This window comes from Hirundo rustica, chromosome 1, assembly GCF_015227805.2.
Source record: "Hirundo rustica isolate bHirRus1 chromosome 1, bHirRus1.pri.v3, whole genome shotgun sequence".
Taxonomy (NCBI): Eukaryota; Metazoa; Chordata; class Aves; order Passeriformes; family Hirundinidae; genus Hirundo; species Hirundo rustica.
In genome coordinates this window covers 53,676,923-53,704,427 of record NC_053450.1, presented here as the reverse complement: position 1 = coordinate 53,704,427, position 27,505 = coordinate 53,676,923, and the positions used below count along the sequence as shown (strand labels likewise).

The window sequence follows — 27,505 nt, the reverse complement described above, 5'->3', positions numbered from 1 at the left end:
TTTTTGGCTGGCTATCTTGTCTTCTAGATAGATTGTTTGAAGTGAACTCTGGGAATAAATATGATTGCAATCAGCTGCAGGTACATTACCTGTAGGGCTGTCTGTGATGCAGTTGCTGGCTTGGTCTAACTGCTGATGACACTGTGTTAGAAGAATCACTTCTTCCTTACTGGAAGCTTTAAACTCAGTAACTCGAATTCTGCTGCAGGATCTGCTTGAAGCATGTTCAACAATAAGAGTGCAGCTTGACATGGAACATGTGGAACCTGAAGGGTTCACACCGAATTACAAGTTTAGTTAATAGCTACAGCATCTTCTAACTGGCTATCACAGGTTGAAGCTGATTGTATGGATTCCCATCAGCAGAAACCCTTGTGGCTCTTGAGAAGAGAAGACAAGGTCTAGGATCCCAAATGGGAATTTTAAGGCAGTCTAGGAAAGATGGATTATGTTTCTTTCTATCATTCGAAATGGATGTTCAGCAAACTTTGTATTAAAAGTAATTTTTGATTTAAATTTATGAGTAGTAGTTTTAGGCTTGGTAGCTTGTGAGGACATGTATCCTACTAATGATACTAAGAGGTTAAGTAAATTTTCAAAGTAATAAATAATTTTTTAAAGTAAACTAAATGCAGCATGAAATCTTTAGTGTTCTTTTTAATAATTAATTAATTGCTGTGTTTAAAAGAGTAGCTTGATCTGTCACTGACTGCTCAATGTTCTGAGTAGAAATTAGGAAGGAACAGATGCTCCTGTTAGTCCATATTTTAGTGTTTCAGACTATTGTGCTAACAGACAGCAGTAACTGGAGCTTCCTGTTCTCACCCATTGTTATAGTGCAAATATTCAAAATGTTTTGAAGATGTAAAATGTCAAATTCTGGGCTTTGGTAGATAACTGGTTTCATTTGTTCCAGTGACGTTGGCATTTCTATTTTAGTACCTCTGAAAATAATTTCAGATTTGTCATCTCCCTATCCTGAGGCAAGACTCCTCGTTGCTGCAGTTGTTGTGGGAGCAAGATAGCTTTCATTCTGGAATTTTATAAACTTTAAATATCTACCATAGAGAGTTTCAATAGCTTTCCTCACCTATGGAGCACCCACTCCCACAAAAGCTACTCTTGCAGAGTTATTTTTTTCTCTATTATTTGTATGTGTTGAGCTACAGTTTTTAATTTCAGCGTGCTTCACAAGTAGCTTTCTGCTTTCTGCCCATCCCCACCCCCCTCCAAGGTATGCACCATTCACTGTATTTCTGAGCAGTGCTTGTTGAACAGTAACTGATATCTCTTGTGTTACCTACTCAATACAGGCCTGTCAGGTACTTTTATGCCCTCTCCAAACTCAGCCTTATGTTACATAACAGTTACACTCTTTGTAGGTAACAGCACTCCTGTCCTCATATTCGAGCTCTTCACAGGTACCTGTCGTGCAGTAGTATTGGTTTGGCCATGTTGCAGAAGGGGGGTTTAAACATACAAGTTGAAGCCATTATTATCAAAAATACCCAGAAATTTGAATGTCTGTGCTGAGAATCCTGCGGCATGGATTTTTTTTTTTTTTTTTTTTTGGTTTGGGTTGTTTTGTTTTTTAATTTACTTCTTCGCAGTATTTACCATCTTAGAGTACTTAGGTTAATTGCAGTAACAGCTGTGCGTGGACACTGTTTGCATAGGCACGATTTCATATGCTTCAAGCAGGACATAGAGAATGTGAGCTTTGCTGTGCAAAGGACTTTGACTCCTTTATCCAGCTGGACGTTGTCGAGTCTGTTGTTCCCTACACGCAACTCTGACTTGGTTGTGGTGAGTTCTTTCAGCAGGGGAACCGGGCTTTTCATTTTACACCTTCATCACATGTTTCTGCAGAGGTGTAGGAGCCATCCTAGGTAGAGCAGGGAGCTTTACAGTTCCTAATCGTGCTCTAGGGGTACTCAGAGGAGGGGCTCTGTGTGAGTACTGTGGTTCCCATGTGGTATCATGAACTTGTTTCTGCAGCAGATGTGCAGGAGCAGCAGTGTGAATACAGTGCCCCATGATGGGAAACACCAGAGCGCTTCATTCTTGGACACTGCTGCTCGAGCTTGCTGGGGCTGTCAAAATACTGTGTAACAGCTGTGTTAGCTAAAACACTATACTGTCTACACAATGCAAGATGGTAAATAGATATCTACTTAGAAGAATTTAGTTCACCACTGAAGATTTTCGTGAGCTGTTCTGGAAATGTTGTCGTGTGCCCCCTCTGTCTGTTTCAGTGTCCATGCAATTTCCTTTTAAATGAAAATTTCTGGATAGTACAAAACTATATCAGTTTCCTGTTGACTGTTATTTAAAGACAGCGCTCTCCTACTTATTGCTGACACCTTTTGTAGCTGAACAATTAAATGGCTAAGACTGAGTGTCAGTGATAGGTGATGTTATTTTTTGTGAAAGTTGTCAGCAATGTACTTCTTGTTTGGGGCCACCATTTTTAAAGCTTTGGGCTTCAGCCAAAGGTAATTAAGTACCATTTGCCATTATTTTTTTTAATTGCAAATCCATATTTATATATTATAATGTGATGGTAGCAGGTTGTTGGTAGGTGATGACATGCTAATTTTTCTGTGCATTAGCTGTTTAGATCTCCACATTTATGTTTGGCTTTTTATAGTAATTGGTTAAGCTTTCTTCACACTGCCCGTTTTAATGCATACTGCTGTGCAAAAACTGTTTTACACACATGAAGACTTAGGGTATTTACAGTGTTTTGAGGTATTTCTTCAAGTACTGGTTTGTAGTTGGGGCCAGCCTGGTATGTAGAGAGAAAAAAAAAAGAAAGAGAAACTTGTTCCTTGGCGTTTTTTTCCCCTGCAGCCCGTGTATCATGGCTGCATCTGTGCAATGTCTCTGATTGAGACTTTAATCAAGAGCCATGAATTTTAATTAAGTAAAAGTAAAGGATGCATTTGAAGTTGCTCACTACAGAGAGAGTTAGTCTGAGTAAATAAATAAATCTAGTCTGAACAGAGAGGATTAAAGTTTCCCTTCAGTGTCTTTTCATGGCAGTATCTTGTTTGGGCGCCAGGTATGAGAAGGTGGATTCTGCCGCTGATGCTCCTGCTCTTGGCTGCAAAACATCCACTTGCTTGGTCACCAGCTCCCCATGTATCCTATGGAAAATCACTTAAGCAAATCCTACATTTCTCCTTTGCCAATCAGATGGCAATACTGATACTAATTATGCCCTGGTGGCATTAAGTGAGGGCCTAGAGTGCCCTGAGGTGAAAGGCTCAGAGCCATGTATTATTTATTGACTATTGTCATGCAGAGGGTTGTTCCCCAAGGCTCAAACAGAGATGATCAGTTTACAAAACGGCTGTTCTGATGGTAATAATGCTCAGCTTCAGCTATCAACTTTGACATCTGATGAACGGTAGCTCAGGGAAGAGAGACTTCTCGTTTCATTAACAATCTTCCAGGGGATGCTGGCCTCAAAAAACCGCTCAGTCTTTGAACAGAAGAAATCAATCACACCCCTTAAAATAGTATTCTCCTCATCAGGAAATGTCAAATCATGGTTTAGTATAAACCTATTCCATTTTAATTTTTCTGCACTATTTTTAAGAAGATGATGCATGGTGCAGAGTTTAGCAGCTTGGTTTTCTTTGCCGAGCAACACGAAAGTCACTTTTAGGAAAATAAGGAGGGTGGAACAAATAGATGTTGGCCCATATCTGGGATACGATATCTCCAGAAAGAGTCCTCAGGAAAGCGATTAAATGCTCCCCAGGAGGGACTCTGCATCTGATTTCTTAGGGGGAAAGGGATGAATCTTCTCCAGGTGGCTGTCACTCAGCCTCAGCCTGGACACAGGGCGTGCCTGAGGTGAGCAGAGCTCGTATGGAAGCTGCATGGCATTGGTGAAGTTCTATTAGGCATCATACTCAGATGGACATTTAAATGACCTTATGGACATTTAAACCCCTTTTTGTGATGGCAGCAATCCTTCTGGTTAGCAAAAGGGCATTTTATTTGGCAAACCAGAAGTGTTTTTACGTAGGTGTTCTGGTTACAGAGTTTGTATGAATAGACTCCCCCCAACACACACACACACACACACACAAACAAACAAACAAACAAACAAGGCAACTGACCCTTAAAAAAGAAAAAAAAAAGTCTGAAATAGGGAATACTTGGTCTAAGTAATACAGTGTGATGGAAATTTCTGTCAATTTGGAGGATAGGACTGATAGCCAGCTACTCTGTAGTAAGAGGAGGTAGCAGAAGGATATATATGAGATAGGATGATCTCTTATCCCTGACAGTGTGCTTGGGCACCATGCTCTGTGAAGACTGAACTTAACAGGTGGGGTTTTTTTAAGCAAATCCATTCACTTATTCCCAGCTTACAATTTACGTGTTCTTCAAATGATATGAAAACTTCCATTGCCTTCTTTAAAACCAGTACATAGGGTGAGTTGATGACTCTTCCCTGTGATGTCTTGTCTGTGGTCTTACATCTAAATGTCTGTGTCTCTGGAGGAAGCCGAACAAAAAAAGCAAACAACCCTCACCCAGCCCCTCTTCTGCAGAAATATATGATTTATAGTGAGGAGACATAGTTCTCCCATAGACACAATTGCAGCCTTAAAGTTTGAGTTCATTACTTCAGGATCCTAAACACTGCTGCTTAAAGCTGCTGCAGTTGGAGTTATTTTGCAGCCATCAGCAAAGCTGGAAAGCTGCTAAGTACCTTTTTTGCTTGCCTGTTCTCCATATGGATTGTTGCTCCACTCAGAACTGGTGGGGTTTTATGTCTGGTGCAGGTGCCAGAACACTGCAGCTCTGTCAGGGTTGTTGTGAGTTTTCAGTTGATCTCATCTGTATGGATACAAATGTGAAACAGCAATATGTATTTCACTCTCTCCTTTCCAGGTCAACGGTGACATCCCACCTCGATTAAAAAAGAGCGCCCATGAAATAATCCTGGATTTCATCCGATCACGACCTCCATTAAATCCTGTATGTAATCCAGTGGGCTTCACTCCTAACAAAATACTGGCTTTCTAAAGCATGTTTGGTTCCAGCAAATATGTAGACATCATGTTTTCTGCCAGGGCTTTCAAAAATATTGTCCTCTGTACATAGAACAGGATCCCTTAAGAGAACAGCCTGTAATATGTAGCACATAGCAATTAACAGCTGATATTGCCAGCATCCCTTTATCTCTAGGAAACCATGATGCATAAAACTCTCCTTCAATTTATGGTAAGGTTTGAAATTGAGTGCATGTAAAATCATATCACAGCATTCCACTTTTTTTTTTGTTCCCCCCCCCCCCCCCCCCCCCCCCCCCCCCCCCCCCAAAAAGAAGTGTGAAATCTACTTTCAAGTTTGCACTTTTTAACGTAAATGTGATTGTCTCTGTATCCCAAGGCCTCGGCAAGGAAACTGAAGCCAACCCCGCCACGGCCCCGCAGCCTCCATGAGAGGATCCTGGAGGAGATCAAGGCGGAGAGGAAGTTACGTCCGGTCTCCCCTGATGAGATAAGGCGAAGCAGGCTGGGTAAGCACCTGGCCGCTTCTTACCTGCAGCAGCCCCAGAAAACTTCCCACCTAAAAGAAGGGATTCCTGCCACATCTGTGCAGATGTCAGCGAAGATAAAGTAACCTACAGGCTTTTCTAGGGCTCTGCAATCTTTGTGCTTAGTTATATTCTAAAACACGAAACGGAAAGATGAGCTTGATTCCGTTCAAGTTTTTAGTGTATTAGATGGATGGTATTGTCTTGCTTGTTGCACGTGGCAGTTTGTGTTAGATTTGCTGAGAATGGAACAGGTATGGCTTGTCTCTAGTGCAGTATACCTTGACTGTCTGCAAGTATTCTTTATATGTTGGTTTTTAATTAATTTGTTCTCTTTGTTTCCTCTTGTTAGCACCATCAGCTTCTTTATTTTAATTTAAAATTGGCTTTTATTTTGTTTACTGAATCTGTTGCATTTATATTGAATCTAAATCTTTGCTTCCTTTTCTAAGTTATGGAAAATACGTCTGCAGGTCTTTTTACGGGAAAATAACTCAGACTTGCACCGCAAAGCATTTCATTTCTGCAGTGTATTTTCAGCAAACCACTGTGAAATGATGCAAATACTATGCAGTGCAGCAGTCATCAGTTTGCATTAGCTCAGTGGTTCTGATGGCAGAAACATGACAAACACAGTCCTACACAGTGACTAAGATTGCTTTAAGAGTACTGTATTTATCTGTATCAGAAAAACTGAAGGAGCTGAATTTTTAAAGAGCAAATGTGGAATCTTATGGCTGAAAACTGTTAAAAATCCATGTATTTATAAAATCCATAAAATCCATCTCTGTCACTGCTTTTTGAAAGATATTTGTTCTTGCCACATGTGCCCAAAGGCACTGGTCCAGATTCAAGTGGATTGTGACAACCCATTGTCTCTGGAGAAAAATAATTTCATCAGTCTTGCTTTGTTGCATTGTTTTTGAAGTGTTTGATGGAGTTTGGGAAATGCTTGGGTGCATTTGTGAAAAAATGACACTTCGAATATTGGGTTTTTTGAGCCTTCCAGTTTCTGGTTTGGATTCAGTTTGTGTTTGCTGTATCAATTAACATTTCTCACAGGCCTAGAGTTTTTTCCCGATGTAGGAAGCTTGTAGAAATGTGTAACAACTCCTTACTTTTCTTTCAAACATTCAGTTTCGGTGTTTTAAATGTCCTCCATTTGTGAACTACCGTGTTGTCTCAGGGGCAGCAAACCCGATCTAATAAATCTTTACAATTTCTAACTGATATAAATGGCATCAAACCCAGTTAGTTTCTAAAATCAATGTTAATTTTTGAACCATTCCTGCTTAGGACTTCTGGGCTGATTTCAAGGCATTGCCTCTGATAAGGGATACCCGTCTTCCACTAATTCTTCCCTTTTGTTAAAGCATTAAATTTTTGTGGTTTGGAACTGGGGTAATTCCTCTTAAGTCCAATCAATTGACTGGATTAAATGCCACTTTAATGGAGGTGTATAAGTGGATGCATGCAAGCTTTTCCCCAGTATACATTAGCTGCTGGCATGAAGAACTGAAAATACCAAAGGCCTTTAAGATAATTTTCCTTATGTTGACATATGAGGTTTCATTATTTCTCACAATTGGAATGATTGTTATGCCTAAAGTTCCTTTAAAAAAGAATGTGCTTGTGCAGTTTGGGAACAGAGTAATGTTAGTGGCATTCACTGTAGCACAAACAGATCTGCAGTTTAAATGACCACTGAATGTAATTTAGTGTAACAGCACGTAAGGTAATGAGGTTTAAGGATTATAAATCTAAGTAGAAACACCATGTGGGACACTTGCACCATCTGGACGGAGCTATTTGTTGCTATTAAAAAGGAGAGGAAACATAGCACGTTACAGTGATGTATTCAGGAGCATAAGGTGTGTTTCACATGTCCCAGAGCTGCTCCTCTTTGCTCAGTTTACACAGTCAGGAGCACAGCTACACTTGGCTCTTGGGGTGAGTGGGGGCTGTACTCTGGCAGTTCCTCCTCTCTGATGGGGCTGGACCTGTGGCAAGTGTTCCCCAGCAGCTTTGTCCCTCTCTCAACAGAGCAGATGGTACAGGTAAGGTCTTCTCTACCCTGGCCAGTCTCAGTCTAAATCTTCTTTGGAAATGAGCTGTGCTCACAAAGGGAGAGGTTTGGGTAGAGGAGTTGGAGTGAGCTTTCAAATGACCTCATGAAATCATCAGCATAAGCCATTGAGACAGGCACAGCCTCAAGGTACATGTCCTTTTAATTAAAAGCACGAATTTGGGACTCAAGCAAGTGGGGAGAAAACTTCTTTTTTATCAATGGTTTTATCAATGTCTCAGCATCAAGTGATAAACACCTTTCTGCTTTAAGATGTATGTGCCTTTATGCTGAGTTTGGATAGATATTTCAATACTGTTTCTGTAGCTATTATCTATGGATAATTTCTAGTTAATGAATACAGAAAAATTTCCTGACTCCCAAATTTAGCTCTGAGTCAGCCACCTACTGCATGCACCACTTTAAATTATTCTCATGAGCAAAACTTGTCCCAGTACAACCTTTTTATAAACATCTTCTAGGGCAGTGGTATTATGTCTGACAGGCCCTTTCTACCAGCTTGCAGGTTGATCATCTGTCAAGTAAGACACGTGAGCTGGTTTCAGTTTTGATTTTTGCACATTCTTCTCACTGGCCTTGGCCTGTTTATCTGGATTAATACACTGAAATTTTGTTTTCACTTGAAAAATACTTTGAGGGTCAGCTCCCTGAATACACTGTTTAATTGGAAATACAGATAGGTCTTCCCAGAAATGAAGAACATCTGACCACTTTCTTATCTAACAATAAAATCATCAGAGGCCCAGGAGGAAGAGAATAGTATTATGGATGTGTTTTAAAGGCTAAGTGCACCTAAAGTTTTTAAAAAGAACAGGAATCAGCACAAATCAGATTTTGTTTGGCCTTTTTTTTCCCATCCTCTTCAAGGAAACTACTGCTTAAGCTTAGCTTGTGTGTCTCTCTTTATTAGTTTAATTATAATCATTGGAGATTACGCTTAAAAAAATTAGAAATATCTTTATTTCAGGTCACTGAAACTTGTGTGAAATGTGGCTTTGTGCTTTCAATTTTTTTTTCTAGCTCTTTCTCTCCTCTCTCTCTCTCTCTCTTTCCCCTTTTTCTGTTTCTCTTTCATGGTGATTTTATTTTAAAATATTACTTTTTTTGGATATTTGTCTCTTGTTCTGATATTTGAGTCATTGAATTCCAAAAGCCTTAATTTACTCGTAATATAATTGCTCTGTTTGCAAGTTCTGTTTATGCTGCTGTAGTTTTCAGACTTTGAGCTTTACTACAGTGAAGCAGTACTATGTCTGACACATTTTGGATTTAAGCGAGTCCAAAATGTCTCAAGTGGAGTTAATCTTTGGTTTTCGTTATCCCTCTGCTTTTCTAAGAGCTGAATCATTTTCTTTTTTTGTTGTGTTTGTTTCTTTTTTTACAGCAATGCGGCCACTTAGCATGTCTTACAGTTTTGACTTGTCAGGTAAAATGTGCTGCACCACCTGACGTGGTTGTTGTGCTTATTGTGGAATTTGTTCCGTCTGTTTGTTGAATTCCCATCTAAGAAAGAAACTTGAAGGGATTCTTCCAAGATATGGTCAGTGAAAATAATAATTAAAAAAAAGAGATAAATTAGTTATTAATACTTAAATTTCCCTTGGCACAAAAGGATGCCTAGGTACAGGAAACATCTGCATTTCACCTGAAACACCGAGTGTATTCACCAGAGTGCTGCAATTCTGCTTAAATAAATAAACAAAATAAGGTGGTCCAGAGCTATTTCAGACTCTGAAAAGGATTGCAGAATACAGCATCACCTTCAAGTCTGATTTATCTATTTATAAATCTGACTTTTATGTCTTTGTACTCACTTTTTGACTCGACCATCTTTTGCAGTACTTCATTTCTCACCAGGATCCTAAAACTAGCTTTGAACTCATCTACCTTTCTAGATTAAATGAAATGTACCTATGTATATTGACCTAGAAAGAAACTTTCAGTTCTACAGTGTCTTTACAGTGAAAGCTTTGTGAGCTGTAAAGATGTTCACGTAACAAAAAGGCTAAACCTTCCTTCTTTACTTGTTAGCAAAATAAGGTTTGCTGGTAATAACTGGTACAGAGGATCCAAAAGCTGACCCTTCATCAATTATCTAATAGAAATTTTCAGATTTCCTCTGGTGAGCCATTAGTTAGGACAAGCAGCAGCTGCATGAACCTGTTGCCCTTCGGATACAACAATGTCAGCCTAGTAGCCAGAAAAAATTTCATTCCTTCCTCATTATACACTAACTTTCCAGGATGATCAGGCCCAAAATGTCCATCCTTGATGTTGGAAACCAGCTTCAAAGGTTTGTTGGCAGAGGAGATCGCTAGCTTTTACCTAATTTCCTCTAGATGACTCCCAAAAAAGTCTCCAAATAAATCTGTGCTTCTTGTACCACCTCCCCTCCTTCCTTTGAGTTACATGTAGAAACATCTCATCCAGGAGTTAGCAGAGTTCACATCCTCAGTTTTTCCATGCATCCTTTAGCCTCATCTGGTTATTTTCCCCACAGAAAGGCATCATCTGACTGAAATGCTGGCGTACTGTGAACTAGGAAGACCGTATAGATTTTGATTACTATAACCTAAAAAATACGGCATTTATGTAATATGGGAACACAGTTCACAAGTGACATATCTGAACGTGGCTTCTCTTCTGACTGAGCCAAGGAAACAGCTTGACACTGTTGAGAGGGGAGGAGGGACCCTCACTGCTCCCTCTCCTCCCCAGGCTCCCCTCTAAGCATGCAATTCTCCTCCTTCTATGTGTCAGTCCTGCTCATTTATTCACAAGAGGACCATGCTAAACTCCTGTAGCACAGGAACAAATACTTTAAATATATTTTTTACCAGGTTGTTCTGCTCTTTTAGTGATTGAAACGTGCCTAATACCTGATCAGATGATCAGAGAGCTGGCTGAGGAGGGCAGCTGATGGGCATGGGTAGAAGGGAGAAGGAACAGGCTGTGCTGTCAGAGGTGGTGACAAGCTGTTAATGCATCTCAAGCCTTTTTGTGAAATCTTACACTCAGGGTGTATGGTACAGTTGCTACAGCTGTCTGCTGGGATTGAGATTACATATGTACATGGCATCATATTTTACTCCACTGAAAGCTGCAGGATCCCCAGGGCCTCAGATAGCAGCGTAAACAACTTAAGTTTTCAAAAAGTATTGCTGCTTTCAGATGTGCCAAAGTTCTAGTTTTAAGAAGATAAAACTGAATATGCCAGTGACCAGCTAAAGGGAAATGTTCAGATCTGTCTTTCTACATGTGTCTGTCTGCTTCTCCTTTTGCCTTTCATGTCTAAGAATTCTGAGACATCCTCATTTGTTGAAAGCCAAACAATATTTTGTAATCCATTAATTCATAACCATAATATTTTTATTTTGAAGAAGTAGCATTAAAAAATCTGTACTGTATTTGGATTTGCTGTTTTTGACTGACCACTGAAGAACTCTTCCTGGTTTCTTTATCCATCTCCCAAATGTGATTGGTTTTGTTTTTTCGAGTCATATGGTTCTCAGCAAGTAGCATCATATGGCGTGATATGATCTGATAAAGTGTCCTTAGAAGTAAATTCAGAATGATTAAAACATTCCAGTTAGGTAGATGTGAGACACCAGATGAGCAGCACAAGTGAATTAGATGGGTTGGGATATTGATAGTAAGCAGATAAGCAGTAATTTTGGATGCTGTTACTTTGCGTGCTTTTACTTTTTGCATTATTTTAGAGGCAGAGAGGCTGTACTGCTTTCATCACTGCTTGCACACACTTGCTTTTCCACTGCCTTCATTGCACTCTGCTTGATGAAATTGCTGTCACAAAAACCCCACAAACCAGCTGTAAAAGAGAAGTGTTTAGTGCTAAGTGCTGAAGGATGGGTGCAGGTTTATATTATTCATACTGCCTGCAATGGGGGGGATGCAGAATCCTGAGAAGACTTTTCCTGGCACCAAGCTGCTGTAGTTGGTGTGTCACAGTGCCCAGCTCCACGTATCTGCCTGCTGTTCTCCTGAGTATCTGCCTGCTGTTCTCCTGAAGAGGAGGGGCTCCTGGAGTCTCCTTTTACACTGCTTTCTCCTTCTGGTAGAATAGAAGGAGCAAGTGGTAGCCACCTGTAGTGAGTTACCTGAGAGGCACTCAGGTAACAACTGAGAACCAGAGCAGTCATTACCCACTTCCTCTAACAGAAAAAGAGCTGAAAAGCAGCTTCATTTCAATGTAGTGCTGAATGCAGCTCAAAAGCTCAGTCATTCCCACTCTTAACACTCAGGTTCTTACCTCAAAGCTGTGTGCATTGCTGCTTTGAAGTTGTTGTTTCAGAAGCAGTTTGTACATTTTGGGGGAAGGGGGGAGCTGGGAGGTGTGCAGGGAGAGAAAAGGAAACGGAAGCATTTAACACTGAATTTCATGGGAATTATTACTTTTAGATTATGCCTGTCTCAGACCAGTGGGAGGCAGGAACTCCGTCAGGTCTTTGTAAACTCTTTAGTTTACATAACACAGTGATACATAATACAAACACAGCAAAAGACTGATTTATTAGTTCTCAGGTTTGAATTCAACATCCAAAGTCCACTGAAAGGAGCACATCTCTGTTATTTTTATTCATTATGTAATCTTTCCCAATATATTATGGACATAATAGCCAGCAAAAAGCAAACATGGTAATGATTCTGCAAACCCATCTTAGCCTTCTTTTAAACTCAGTGTAAGAAATTATCATCCCAAGGAGTACATTTCCTGTATAGAAGAAAATTCAGGTTTCTGTCGTCACTCTTGGCCAAGGAGCGCTGGTTTGGAAGCAGACAGCATATGGTGACATGACTGCTGAGGTTTGCATGTAATTTGTGGTCTGCTTAATGCCTTGCTTCACAAGAGACATAATCTTACATGTAAAGAAAGGCACAGTTCATATTATCCTACAGTGGGGTTTTTTTGTCTCCCCCTTCCTAAGGCTGGTCAGGGAAGCCCAACACAACGATCAAGTAATCAAATCAAGACCTTGCCTTCTTTCATTTGCCTGTTGTAATGACAGCTTAGAGAAAATCTCCAAAGAAACCAAACACATTCATCCAATTTTCAGGTACTGTTCACTGCATTTGCTGCCTGAAAACACAGAGAAATGACACTCCCCCAGCGTGTCTGACTCTCTAATAAATTCTTAACCCCAGGCTATCACTCACAGAAGCCTTTTTTAATATCATTGGATTCATCTTCAAAACATTTAAGTGTTCTATGAACTTAGAGATTGTAAACTACTATCCATTTTTTAAAAAAATAAATCTAGGTTTTGTTTCAATTAATTGTCCATTGATTTCTTCTGTCATGTTCATCTTTATAAGATTTAGTCTATTTGTTGCTTCTGAATTGTTTATCCTAAATTATTTTTTCTTGTTTATGACAATGTACGATTATTTGTCGCCTGCTAATGTTTCTGTTGTCCAAATAGATCACTAAAACAGCTTAAACAAACTAATCATTTTTTGGTCTATGTCTGCTAACAGATTCTGGTTTTAATTTTGGAACAAGGCTTTTTTCTTGAAATCTGTTTGTTGAAACTCAAATTATTTTCTTTGCCTTAAATTATGATAATCCATTTATTCATATGAATCCAGTACTGTAAGCGCAAGAACTAAAAATTTAACTTGATTGGCTAAATGGATTTTATAGACTGGGCAGTTTTCTAATTTAATTCTTTTTTTTTAGTAGTATTATTTAATGTGTGCGAGTTGTAAAAACTCCCTGATTTTTTTTTTCCTCTAGAGGAAAGATTTTCTTCATTTCCTACTGAAGAAACCTTGAGAACAAGTACTATGTTGGACTGTCTTCTTGATTCACCGAAAATTTCTTTGGTATTTCAAGAAGACTTGAACCAACATCTGAGCAACTCAGCGATATGTAGGAACAACCCATATATGCCTGCCTTTAAATAACAGCTGGTTTGGGCTTCCTAGGTCGTGGATGGCTACGTAAATTACTTTCAGAATTCTTGACGTGAAAACACATCCCGCGACGTGCCCTAGGGGATATCTGGTGGTGTCCCCCCGTTCTCCTTTCCCCGGGCGTGTTGCGTGTGTTACGTTTTGGCAGGAGGGCAATGCTGTTGGCCTTCCCTCGGCTATTCTCCCAGAGTCCAGCAGTGCTTGCAGGCTGTTCTTCACCCTCCCCAGCCTCAGGCAGGGCAGTCCCCACCCTGGAGGTTCAGGGCAGAAGGGGCACCACCTCTGGCTGTCGTGTGGGTGGTGCTGGGGCCGCTTCCTTGGAACCTCCCTGTGCCATCCAAAGACAAATCAAAGGCTTTCCTTGCTCATCTGGGAAACCCAGAACTTCTTCAATCAGCTACATGCCAGCTAGTTAGGATGTCTCAAGAAGTGTCCTTGGCAGCAGGGAGGGGAGGCAGATTGGGTTTTGTTTTCCTGCTGTCCCCTTCTGGAATTGCGCTGAGCTGCTGTTACAGCAGGAATGCATTTGATGTGGAGGACGCCCATGCTGTACTCAGAAATCTAGGAGGGGGAAAAACCCATCACCTATAAGTCATTGTGGTAGTCAGGACACCTATTAGCAAAGCCTTTGAAGATAGGAACTAAGGGTTAGAGAGTCTAAGTCTTTGATTGCAGCTCTTTGGAGGAAGGACCTGAAGGCAGTAATAATACTGTAGTACACAGATTCATAGGCCTGGAATGTTACCATGACTTTAATAGCCCAAATACTTGCCTTTTCTTATACTCCCAGTTGAAGATATGATTTGTATAGCAACTATAATGCACCCCCCCCCCCCCCTTCCTTTTAGATCTGTTTCCAGCATTTAACAATAACCTGGATAATTTTTTAAAATATATGTTAATTTAACTTACTCCTTTTCTTAGTTTATTTCAATAGGTGCTGTGGTAAGAATGTTGTTAAACAGACCTACTACTGTAGCTGTGCTTTGTGTAGTCTGTAGCTTTGATTCACCTGGTGCAAGGATGGCTTTATCCATGCAAATGGTGTAGCAGGAGTGACTGTGTCTGTTTATACCAGGGCAACTGTGTAACTCCAAATGCCGTGTGAGTACTTGCATTGTTGGCACTGTGAGTATCTGGGTGATGCCATTTCCCTGTCATAGCCCTCCCAGTAACCTAAGGTACAAGTCACTTGACCTTCTGTGCCTCTTTTCACCAGGTATAATAATGGGAATAATTACTCATCATTACCCTAGCCTGGTAATACCTGGAGGTACCTTGTTATTACGAGGCTGGGGAAGGAGTCCTATAATTACATGAGCAGAAAACACATTTGTAGAAAGACCAGCTGCTTAGACATACATGCAAACGGGAGATTAAAAGCTTCTTTTCCTTGTCCCTCCAACATAATTTTCTTCAGAGTGGAATACCATACTTTGTACTTTTACAGGGATAAAACTGATTTATCAGACCAAACTCCAAGCTCTCCTGAAATATCAAAGGCCAGGTCATTATCTTAATGTCTAAAGCTAAGCTAGGCTAAGCACAGCAGACCCAAAGCTTACATTATCCAAGATGCATCTTCATTGCACACTGGCAGAAATCCCGAGTAATTTACTCAGTGGAGTTACATCCTTGTAAAAGTCATGCAGATGAAAATGGAGCTGGAGCCTCATGTTTCTGCTGTTCCATGAAGGTCTGACCGCACAGGCATGTTTTTAATACAAATGGCCATGCAAGCCTTAGAGTTGTGCGTGTGTTCGGTGAACGCTCATTATTTACCTAATTTTCATTCCTTCTCTGTATCCTGCAGAATAAAGCGCAGTTCTGTCCTCACAGGAAAAACTGGGTTTACTCCATGCTAAACCTCCTAATTTCTGTGTGGTGTTGTCTTCAGATTCACTGGAAACCCACTTGCCCAGATATGGTTGTGCATTCTTCTGGTCCTTGTTACATAGTTAATTATAGACTATATGTTGAAGGAAGAATATTTTCAGGTTTAACACAGGCAATTTTTTTAAAGCTGATTGGTGTTGGTCTGAGGTTGGGTTTTAGCATTACGCAATGCTGCTTTTTGCGCTGCTTTCGTTCTTTCATGCTGCTTTTGTACTGCAAGCCGTTGCCTGTAATTGTCTGAGCAGTAAAGCACTAAAAGTAAAATAATTGCACAGATGAAACTATCACCATAACTTTTTTTCCTTTCGTGTGTATTGCCTTAACACTAAGATTTGAGAAGGCAAAATACATTTCGGGTGCAAACACCAATCGTTCTGTTTCTTTTGGTAGATGTACCGACACCAGAGGCTGGAAGAAAATTAGTGGATGCCTCTGTAGTGAACGGTGGCCCAGCGCCACAAGGAAAGCAGAACGGGGCCACACAAGTGACAGTGCAACGCAAGAGACTCCTTAAGGCGCCCACACTGGCTGAACTTGACAGCTCGGATTCAGAGGTAAAAAATCAGGACACAACTTTGCTTCTCGATTTGTCAGAACTGTCTCACTTCTTAGTTTGCTGAACTGATCAGATGAGAAGTGACTGTGCAAATTATAATTCACGTTTTCTGTGGCTGCTTTGTCAGCCCACAGAACTTCGAAAATACTAGATCAGAGCCCAAAAAGGAGAATACTCTTCTGAAAGATTAAATGGTAATTTTGGCCTTACACCCGTATTTACTTACTTTTCTAAATGCCCAGTATCCATCCACAGTGTGTTTGCAGTAATTATGCTTTTGGGAGTTTAGGAAAGTACATAGGACCCTTCTGGCACTCACACAGTAGCTGTCACTAAAGGACTCAGATGTGAGGCTAGCCTCCCCATAACAGCTGTTAAATAAAGAGCAGCAGCTGTGCCAGAGGGGTTGCAGTTTGGTGTCAGTGCATTAGTTTGCAGTATAAGATTAGGAATGAACACCCCAAAAATGTGTCACAGACAGAGGCAAGCAAATACCATTCAGATGGAGAAATAATTTTGAATTCATCCACTCTAAATGAAAAGTTAAAAGATTTTAAAAAGCTTTAGAAGGAGAAAGCCTTAAAAAGCTTTTTAGCTTCAAAGCTGCATTAGAATGATCCTCAGGAAGTACTGACATTACATCCTCAAGAATGAGCTTTGTCTTCTGGACCAGTAGTGTTATTAATTGAGTTTGGACCTTTCTGAAAGTTAAGCTGTCTGGAAAGTGCATGCAGGCAGGCTTTATTCACAGAGGATAATTTTAGCCTGGGGAAAGCAGTCTTCCCTGACTCTTTTTCTCTCTTGTAAATGGGAAAGGAGGGGTTTCCTGACAGGGTGGTTACAAAGGCATCTATGCTGAAAGATAGGAGGCTGGGAAGAAATATATGTGGGGAGAAATTTATCTCTTTGCATACTTTCTGATCTGTGAAAGGTTGGCCCTCTTTGGGGTTATCCTGTGGGTGACTTGTGTGGGTGCATAATTTGATGCATCTGTTCTGAAAGCAGAGGAGATTTGCATTCTGAGATCACTCATCAGTCTTTAAAATTACAATTGAGGCTATATGTGGTTTGTTAATATGAATGAAGCTGGTCAGGACGCAGGAATATTAAGATCTGTCAGTGAGAGTTGGATCTTAGAGCCTGTACCTCTGTGTATCCTGAAGCATCAAGCTATTTCACACAGGCAAATGAGCAGAAGTCAGTAAAAGAAAATTATGTAATGGGAAATGTGAAATGATTCTTGTAGAAGGGAAAAAAATAAAATATCTGAACATGACTATTGATTAGGGAATACTGTGTAGGCAAGCAAAGTGGTATGGAACAAGCTCTGGAAGGTACAGCAAAAGAAAAATTGAAAATAAATCAGCCACATTGAGCTCTCACAGAGAACAGATGCTGGACTAGTTTGAGTCAATAGAAATAGCTGGTGAAGCAACTGAGATGATAAAGATGCTCAGCAGAATACTGGTTGGGGCTCAGGAAGAGTGCTAATGTAGTGAAAATTAACTGAAGGGAGTTTGGGTGAAGTTTTTCGAGGTGGTGAAGGACATAGAGCATTTGAAAAGAGTGAAGATCGCTCTGTCCAAATGTTTTTCTTCCCTGACTTTTACTTTGCATGTAACACAGAGAAGAGTATGTATGTTGTTCTGATTGCCTGTAAATGACTCGGCCACCTCTTTGTCTGCAGTTTGAATTGGAGTTAACCTATTTGGAGTTACTCACTGGGAGTGAAATTATGACTGTGTTGTGCCCTAAATTACAGGCTAGAAATGCCTGCACTGCTGAGCTGTGGACCTCCAGATGAGCGTGATGCAGATGCATTTTCTTCCCCCTGCGTCCCCTTTGTTCTTTCATCGGTGTTGCGATGCAGGCTATGTCCCAATACTCGGTTTAGCGAGGCAGTGAATGGCAAGGTCTAATACAACCCTATGCCCATTTTCTATCAAGGATGAATATTGTATAAATTCTTCCTTCTTTCTGTCCCTGCTTTTTCTGCATCACCACTAAAATCACAGATTCCAAGGAGCGTGGATCAGGAAGTGCTGTTTTGCTTTGTGTGGCTAAGAGAAGTAGCAGTCTAATAGTCACTTTTGATATAGATTAAAAAATTGTCTCTTCTAATGAAGCTACAGCTATCTGGCCAAAAATTATGTCTGTAATATATTTAGATGTTTTAAGCTGCAGCTTTCTCAGTAACTGTAAAATTCTAATTGTTTGGCACTCTGGAAAACTGCGGTGTCCTGGGTATTGGGTTAATCCAGCCTCAAACATAAGATGTCAGACAGTCTATGATAACAGTCAACAGTTGCTGTATAGATATGGAGGAATTCATGCAGTGATTCATCAGGACTTCCTACACAGATTTTATTCTGAAAAAACCCCCTCAGTTTGAGAAATTGTAGGACAGCAATAGCATTGTCAGTGCATGTGTTTGTGCACAGAAGTAGTAATTTGAAATCACTAACCTAGAATACCTGTTGTCTAAGTAGGATTTTATGTCCAATTTAACTTCCTTCTGGCTTCCATTTTCCATGTCTTGGTTTATACTTAATATTTTTCATATTTTAGCCACTGGCTCCAACAGCTCATCTTTAGAACAGCAGGAGAGTTTACTTAGTTCTTCATCTTAGCTCATTAGCTTCTCCAGAAATGGTAAACTCATCTTCCAGTCAGAGCAATCTGACTTCCACGAAGTGAAAAGTTGAGTAGTTCCCTTTGTACAGGGCTGTTCTCTTTCTCAAAATTTAAATATTTTGCTCTAGAGTTGTGAGCACTCTTGCATCCCTTCTAAAGAACAGTGCATCCAATTGCCATGGAAGTTCTCCCGTGGTCTTTTAAGGCAACCGTGCAGCAATATGCGGAGCTGTCTGAGCCAGCTCTGTAGCCAAACTCTACTGGCTTCTGCAAGTAAAACAGCTGATGTAGCTCAATGTGCTGCTCAAGCTTCCTTCCAAGCTTCCCATCACAAGTGTTTTGTGGGATCACAATGGAAATGTTCAAGTGAATATACTGTTTGGGGATGTGAGCTGGTTTGAGACCCCTTGCAGAGTACTGTGTTGTGGCAAATAGGTGGGAACAGTGTTCTCACATACAGCACCTACCCTTGGGCTAAGCCTAAAGGACTGATCACCTGATGGGAATTTGTAGAGGCCTGAGTCCTGTGATGCGTGGTGCTCACTGAGGTGATCCTGCCAGCTTTTCTTTCTGATTTGCTGTTACCAAAGAAGGCAATCTTTCAGCCAGTGGAGATTTTCAGCCAAGGAAATCTGTGAGAGAGAGGCTCAGCCACTTGGATTTTAGGGCAGGTCACTTGCTTGATCTGTAAATCTTGACAGCCTAAATGATGTTAAGTCTTTTTGGTTGAAAGTAGAGGTAAAGAGCGTTCAAGCTCAGTCCTTCAGCACTCTTCATTTGGGAGGCTTCTGTGATGATCTGTTTCTTTGCTGGTATCACATGGCCGAGGACAGGCTTTAGGTGTCAGCAAAGGATTCAATTATTTGGGTGGCATAAAGCTTTAGATAGCTGAGAGGTGTTTAGTCAAAGCCCATTTCACTTTCCTTCATCTTGCAGAAGTTGCTCTTGGCTGCTGGGAAGAAGCATGCTGATACAGTGAATGAGATTTCTTTTAAATACAGAAGAAAGGAAAAACACACCAGGATTGGGAATTAGGGAACAGTACAGTCAAATTCAGTTTAATTTCTCTTCACCTGAGTCACTTGTGTGAGTGGCTCTCATTCCTTTGGAGACCAGAAAAATCTAAGTGCTAATTCCTTGTCAATGTGAGCTATAAAGCTGCGGTAACATATCTGCTGTAGCTGCAAATCCCTAGAAGTCTTTGAATACAACAAGGAAAATTAACAGTTTACAGTGGATTAATGCAACTCTCTCCTGATCTTGTTCTTTCATGCAGTAAACACATTGAATTCAAATCATGTACTATTTATTTCACTTTCTAAAATAACTGAGCACTGAAAATTCTGTTTGCTCAGTACTGTGCAGGGACACAGTACTCAGGACATCTTCTAGGACTTTGAGTGACTGAATGGTCCAAAATATCTTTGTGGTTTCTGTGTGCTAAAAATCAGTAGGAGAACTAAAAACCATCCCTGAGAAATTCTGTTTCTTTTCTCCTTGCCACATAGGAAGAATCGGTGCACAAATCAGGAAGCAGCAGCAGCATCTCCCCCTCACAAGCGGAAGACCCCTCTCAAGAAGGAACCAGCAGCAGAAAGAGTGAGTTATGAGAGAGCCCAGTTTGTGCTTTTACAGACTTCTGTTGTCTTCTGTGCAGTGAACTTCGTGTCAAATTTATATGGAAGGCTGAAGCTGAGAGTTGTTAATGAAATAAACTTCGAAAGCTGAACCCTGCTGAATGAGTCAAATGTGATAAACAGTTGGAAGACATTAGCCTGCACTCTGGGTGGACATCTTTGTGAAACAGAAGGTTTCATCCATGAAGTTTGTGAATGGAGGGGATAGCTTAGCTATGCTCAGCTCATAAAATAGCTTTTCGCTATGGAAGCATGTTCTAACCTCAGATCAATTTAAAAGTTTCCTCCATCTCTGCCACTGTGGCAGTGTTTGAAAGACACTTAGCAATCACCAGTATTTCTCATAAATACTGGGAAAAGGGCAAGATCTGGTGGGGTTTTTTTGTTTTGTTTTGTTTTTTTTTCCCAGGCACCATTATTGCAGGTTTTACTGTGTAACAATATTTTTCATTTGTTTTTAAATGTTTTAGTTTTATTGGGAAGGTTTTGTAATGAGCTGTGTATTCTGCGCTTGTGTTTTCTGTGCATGACGGTGAAATAACAAGAATAATATCCTGAAACACCTCAGTATGGATATGTAACTTCAGCCACCAGTAATAGGGATTCTAGCAAATCACTGGCTGGATTAAGTACTGAGCAATGTTATCCAAGAGTCTCTCATAGGAGAACTAACTGTTTTGTACTGATTGAATCCCTAGTGCCTCCAAAGTTCTTGCCCATATCGTCTACGCCGCAGCCCGAGAGACGGCAGCCGCCTCAGAGAAGACACTCCATTGAAAAGGAAACACCAACCAATGTGAGACAGTTCCTACCCCCTTCAAAACAGAGCTCCAGGTCACTTGTAAGTGGAGTGGGTGGTAGGAGAGAGAAAAAGAGGAATGCTAAGAGTATAATGAAAATTAAAACTTGGCTTCAGTGTGATTAGAACATGACCCAAAGAAAAGTCCTCAATTCAGAAACAGCTCTTGGCTACTAAAGGTGTTTTTGAAATCAAGATTTGAACTTTGTCTCTCTAACGTATTTATCCAAAATCCCAAGTACAGGTTTCTCAGAAAACATTTGCACTGTGATTAGGACTCTGGGTAAACCACGTGTCTTGATTTTTGTTTCAGAATGTTACCAAAACAGATGAACTTCACCTTACTGATATTCCACTTGAATAGAGACAACTCCAAAGCAGTGGATCTATTTTGGGATTTGGGGGAATTTTTTTAGTTGTTGGAAGTATTGCAGTTAATGACTGGATGAATGGAATGTTTTCTTTTCTTCCCACCTTAAGAACTTGCCTGGTAATGTTTATACATATGAAAGCTCTTTCAGTAATCCAAATCAAGGTTTGTCTGTGTTGCTTTGTTGAAGTTACTGAGGCAAAAACCTGTATTACTGCTTGAAAAGAAAGTACAGTGCATTTGATCAATTAGCTTTAATTGAAAACTGTTTTCCAGCAGAGTACAAACAGCAAAGGGTTCGTTCGTTTATGCTGACATACTGATTAGTGCTTTGTAATTTCATGCAGGTTATGTTCCTTGTCTCTTTTCATACCAGCAGGGTTTCAAAGTGTGCCCCATGAGGTGCTGGTGAACAGAGAAATCAATAAACATGTCCGAGTTTTGAAAGGAAGGGAATATTCACTTGCCCTGTCGTGTAGTGCAGTGGTATTAGAGGGCTTTGAAAAGCGTTTTTGTTGGCCCATGGGATGACAGCCAGGATCCAAACCTATTAGATGATGAAGCCAATCAGTTATAGGAAAAATACCTCCAAATATTCTCACAATGGGTTTTTCCTTTCCAGAGGTCTGCTGGATTTTATTACATTTTTCAATTAAAATGTAGTTTCTCATTCCAGATGCAGGTGAGGTAGTAACATATTGATAAATGCATGGCCCAAGTGGACATTTCCTGCCAAAGTGAACTTGGAGCAGGATGTATTGCAGCAGACCTATGCTAAAGGGCTCCTTCAGCATGTGTTTGAAGTCACTGCCACATTAAATGGGTTGCCCTGTCACCTCCTGCTGCACTCACTGTATGTGGAAACCCAGACTTTATTTTCTAATAGGCTCAGAGTCATTCACAGACAAATAGTTTAAAGGGAGGAGGCGAGAAAGCATCCTGTGTTATACTGAGATATTTGCTCCCTCACACTTTTGGTGTTACTGAGTGTGCTCATTGTAATATTAGTCTCGTGTATTTCAGAGGATCATGCAACTTGAAATTTTATATGAGGCTGTTATTTTAAATAGGTCAACCAAGTTCTTGCCACGATCTTCTTGACCACATACATATTCTCCCTCTGTTGGTCTGTTCATTGACATATGCCTAGAAAAATACATTAAAAATAAAACCACCACAGAAAAACTAATTAAATTATTCCATTCCCCCTGAAAAATACAAAAGGAAAAGGGAGAAAAAGCCATCAGATAAGTCAGGCTAATTTGGAAACAGATGGGAAGGGTTTTACTATTTTATTTTTTTTTTTTTTTGTCCATTTCTTTTTTTTTTTTTTTTTTTTTTTTTTTTTTTTTTTTTTAAATCTCTAGTGAACTGTCACCTAGCTTGGTTTTGACTTTGAAGTGAGAAAGGGAAACCAGTAGCGAAATGATGTTCTGTTAAGAACCTATTTTATTTGATGCCTTGAGAGCTAATTCTTTAACTTGGCAATAGTGCCCTCTAGGGTGTGACAGACACCTCCCTCAACACTCTTGTTTTTCATTTGGGGAGATGTGTTCTGGTATGCTGGCACTGGCCCAGTTCCACACTTTGGCTTTCTGCAACTCTCTCCTTCCTGGAGGGATGCCAACCTCTTCCAGTGGCTGTGCCAGATGTTGCACCTGTGAAATTGCCATTCCCAGAGTGAATGCAGTAAGTGCAGAGTATTATTTATTTTTTTACTTGACCTCACACTTCTTTATCCCTTCCTCCAGGATTGATGGAGTTTCATTTCTTATCACCAGCTCCTGTGACCCTGGTTTCTCTCCAAGGTGAAAGAGGTCTTGTCAGCAAATAGCTGTCAATGCCAGTGAAACCAGGCAGGGGTTTGCGACAGTCTCTTAGCAGGATTAGCAAGAAGCTCCTCTGTCTTGCATACTAACGATGGTTTTGTGAACTGGCATCTCATCAGACAGAGGTAGTTAGGCCCAAGTAGGTGGGGAGGGGAAACAAACTTGGAAAAGTGCCCAACACGGTCCTTTTGTGTCACCCTGCCAGTGCTACATGGAAAGGCAGGGTGGCTCAGTGATTTTGGGGGCGTCAGCCCTGGTGGTTGCCGTACTGAGCTGATTCGGTGCTTAATCAGTGCCATCAATTCAGTGTCCAGAGATTTACATGTGGGTGCCTTTGCAGTCTGTTTGCTTTTTTAATTATTATTTTTATTGCCATTTTTTTGTTCATGACCCAGAGGACCAAAGTTAATGGTTTCATTTATACACAGCATTTCGCTTCTCTGCTTCCTATCTATTGTTCAGGTTCCTAGGATAACCAGTTTATTTCCAAGGATGACTTTCAGACCACTTTTTTCAACTATGCAAACAGCTTCTCTGCTCAGCTCTCATCCCGTTGAAGCAGCCATGTGTGGGGTGGCAGGGGCTATGTACTATCTCTGTGAGAGAGCTTTTGCCAGCAGGTGGAAACCCGCAAAGGTTTGCCTCTTTTTGCTGGCTTTGGAAATCACCTTCACCAGCATGTTCCCTCCTAGGGGAGCACTTCCTCAGCTGTGGCAAGAATTACAGCTTAGGCTGGGACATTGCACCTGATTGACTTTGATTTCAATGTGTGTAGGATATTTGTGTGTCTTCAATCACCTCACGGGGAAAAGAAATCAGTTCTGAAAGGACAGCAAACTAAAAATGCAACATCACCAGATTATCAGTGGGACAGACCTTAAATATTACAGCACATGAAGATCGTGCAGCAAAAATCCAGTGAAACTATTGTGATCCTTGGACTATGTTGAAAAGAATAAGGTTTTATGTTTCTCCCGAGGTACACTATGTAGAATGGGAGGGCATTTGCAGTCTGTTTTACTTGAAAACCTACATATTGTTTTGGTCCTCAGCACACTTATGTATGAGAACTTGCAGAACAGCTCATATCCATCTATCAGGGAAGGCAAATCCACTGAAAAGAAAAAGTAATTCATTTACCCCTATGTTAACTGAACACGAATTATTTAATTTTTCCTTCTTTTTGTTGTCCCGACCAATAAGTGGAAGGGTGAAACCTCTTGTAGGAGAATTTATAGTTGAGATACCCAGCTGACCTTTTAGAAACCTTTAGTCTGCAAAAGGAGCAAGCGTTTAGAGTGCCTGACTAATCGTGAATTGCAGAACTTAGAGGCCACTCCGGCGCTCAGTCATTTTGCAATTTACTAATGAACCTCATTTGAATGTCTAGTGACATCCTTCAATGAGAAGAAGGAATACATTAGAGTAAAAATGTGTTAGTCATAAGAACCTATTAGGTGTGTGTACACTAAAAATTACCTACAAAGCACATTATAGATATGCAATTCTTACTTCCTGCTTTTCCTGCATTAAAAAAATATACATATACACCATAAGCTATAGTGTTTATAAGATGATTGCATAGTCAGTGTTGAGCCAGTCCCCAAGAGGATCACGGAAACTTCAAATTCAAAATAGTGTTTTCAAATAATATTTTTCCCCTTTAAAAATAAGCGTACTGGCTTGTGTTTATTATTAAAAAGAGTATTGAGTGTAATTCTGGAAAATCAAGACCATTCAAACCACATTTTGTCTTTACCATGTTCTGTTATATGCGAGTACTGCAGAGAGTACTCCCACTTGGAGCTGCTGAATTTGGGTGCAGCCTGTTGTTGGAAGTTTGAGCAATAATTCCAAAGCATCATTGTTCAATGAAGTTTAGCCAGTGTTTAGAAAAAATTAATTAATTTCAATGCCTTAGAGGTAGTGTAGAAACAAAAGATTTTCTTGTGTACTTATTTATATTCTGAAAGGGAAAAAAAACCCAAAACCAAGCAGTTTTCTGAAATCGGATTATTTATCTTTCATTTAATGTTGCATTAACATTTTGTTGTCCTTGTGTAACCACTGGAATTAAAACATTAGCATTTAAACATGTGAATATTTTCTATGTTTCCCCTGCTGCCCGCTGGCAATTTCTATTTTAATGGTATTAATTTTGGATTGGTACGACAACAGGCCCACACTACTCCCCTAGTACGTGCTCTACACCTATAGCAGATCCGCAGCATTTCTTCGAAGGAGCAATATTCCCCGACGTCATCGTTCTGTAAATTGAAGGAATGGGCGTTCATGAGGGGGAAGGAAGAGCTTCGAGTAAGAAATGTGTTTGTAAAGGACTCAAAGCTCTGGTTGACTGCAAGCATTCAGTCAGCCTCATTCACCTCGGGTGGTTTCCCTCAGTCTCCCACGATGCAGACTCGGGGGGTTTGCTGCCATTGTGAGCATCCCGCTTTCCCACCCACTTCCTCTCCCGCGCCGCCCCAGCCTTCAGCCGTGCCTTCCCCATAGCGAGGCAGTTGCTGTGGGAAGAACCCAGAAGGAAACGCTGAGAGCTGCTGGTTAGCCCTAAAGTTGCTCATAAGGAACAGAAGATACTTTGGTTTGGCTGTGCGGTTTTACACCTCAGAGCAAATTGCAGCTGCTTTTGATGTAGTTTATTTTTTCCAGAAAACTGTTGTTCCGTACCTCAAAGGTTTAGCTGGCAAATCTAACAAAGTTAACTCAATTCTAGTCTTTTGTGGGGCACCCTAAACAGAGTGAAGTTTCTTTGTGTTCCCTTTCTAGATAGGTAAGACAACAGTTTTTAAAAATGTGGTGGTTTCCTAAATGCTAATGTTTGCCAGGTCTGCAACGTAGAAAGATTTTCTTTTTAATCTGATGGAAAGACAGAACGGACCTCTGAGTACATGGAAATGGAGCATTTCCGTACTAATCCGATTCATCACTTCAATTTGTAAACGAGATCTCCAAACTGTCAGCCACGTCTTTGTGTATGCAGGAGAAATCTCCTTCGTTTATTCAGAGAGCACTGCCTGTCATTGTCATTACTGCACAGCAGCCCCTCTGGGCTGACTGAAAAGGTTCACTAAGCATTAAGCCATGGGAGTTCCCACAGAGGTTTCTGTCTTTCTTTTGGAAATGTATAATCAACTACTGGGCTGGATTACAAATTGGGTCGGTGCTTTTTATTCCCTGGTACCAAATTCAGGAGTTCTGCACCCAATATTCTCTTAAATGCTGCAACACAGAACAGATGCAAAATTTTTTAAGTGGAAAGTTGGCTGTTAATTCTCTATTCGAGTCTCTGCCATTTATAATGTAACACTGGGTAACCAGTTCACCTGCTTGATACTGGAACATTATTCTGTAAAGTTTAAATTGTTTCTGTCACTTATTTGGGGCAGACAGGAGAACTTTTCTGCCTGAACTGATGTGACTTTTTGTAGTCTTGGTGTGATTCTGATCAAGTGAGCACCAAGATGTGGTACCACTGAATAAAAATTTTTGCTAGAGTGGGCTACTAACAACTTTCCTTGGCCACTCTGGGCATCACAGTCTCAGAGAAATTATTTGATGTATACCTCAAACAGTATACATAAAATAATGCCATCTACCATATTACATTTTCCCTTTCAAACTATAAATCTGAATGTTGATTGGCTTGAATCAAATGTTCATAATAAAAGACAAATGGAGAGAAGGGTCAAGTGATTTGAGGAGGAAAGATGAGGAAAACTCATTGTTGTGAAGGCTGAACATAAGACCATTTACATCACACTTATGCAGCTTCCAGTGGTTTGGCACTCATGTGATGCCCATGAATGAGCCAGTGCTATTCCAGTTTGATGGGAGAAACTCCCTGTTTCTGGAGTTACTAACCAGGTGGCTGGTTGTTTAGGGTGAAGTCTGGAAGAAGCCTTTTGTCTTTGAAATAATACGGGGGTTTTGGCTTCCAGGAGGAGTTCTGTTACCCCGTGGAATGTCTGGCTCTGACAGTGGAGGAGGTCATGCACATCCGTCAGGTGCTCGTGAAGGCGGAGCTGGAGAAGTACCAGCAATATAAAGATGTCTACACTGCTCTCAAGAAAGGAAAGGTAGGCCTGAGTCTGGGGGGGCTCTGAAGGGTACTGAGGGAGGCCAGTTGCACAAGCCTCCCATTTACACATCGGTTTCTTACCCTCTGTTGGAGAGAAAGAAG

General features: G+C 40.6%; 1 protein-coding gene across 3 annotated transcripts in view; it reads left to right on the top strand.

The window, feature by feature from the left end:
* Positions 1 to 27,505, top strand: part of SPIRE1 (spire type actin nucleation factor 1) — a 127,649-nt gene that overhangs the window by 90,792 nt on the left and 9,352 nt on the right. For 2 of the 3 annotated variants that reach the window (XM_058421452.1, XM_058421443.1), the window contains exons 7-13: positions 4,915 to 5,001; positions 5,416 to 5,545; positions 9,034 to 9,075; positions 15,870 to 16,033; positions 20,178 to 20,268; positions 21,005 to 21,147; positions 27,264 to 27,401. In XM_058421452.1, coding sequence (XP_058277435.1) covers positions 4,915 to 5,001; positions 5,416 to 5,545; positions 9,034 to 9,075; positions 15,870 to 16,033; positions 20,178 to 20,268; positions 21,005 to 21,147; positions 27,264 to 27,401 — 795 coding nt within the window. The remainder of the gene's footprint in view (positions 1 to 4,914; positions 5,002 to 5,415; positions 5,546 to 9,033; positions 9,076 to 15,869; positions 16,034 to 20,177; positions 20,269 to 21,004; positions 21,148 to 27,263; positions 27,402 to 27,505) is intronic. The other variant, XM_040071962.2, reaches the window with a different exon arrangement.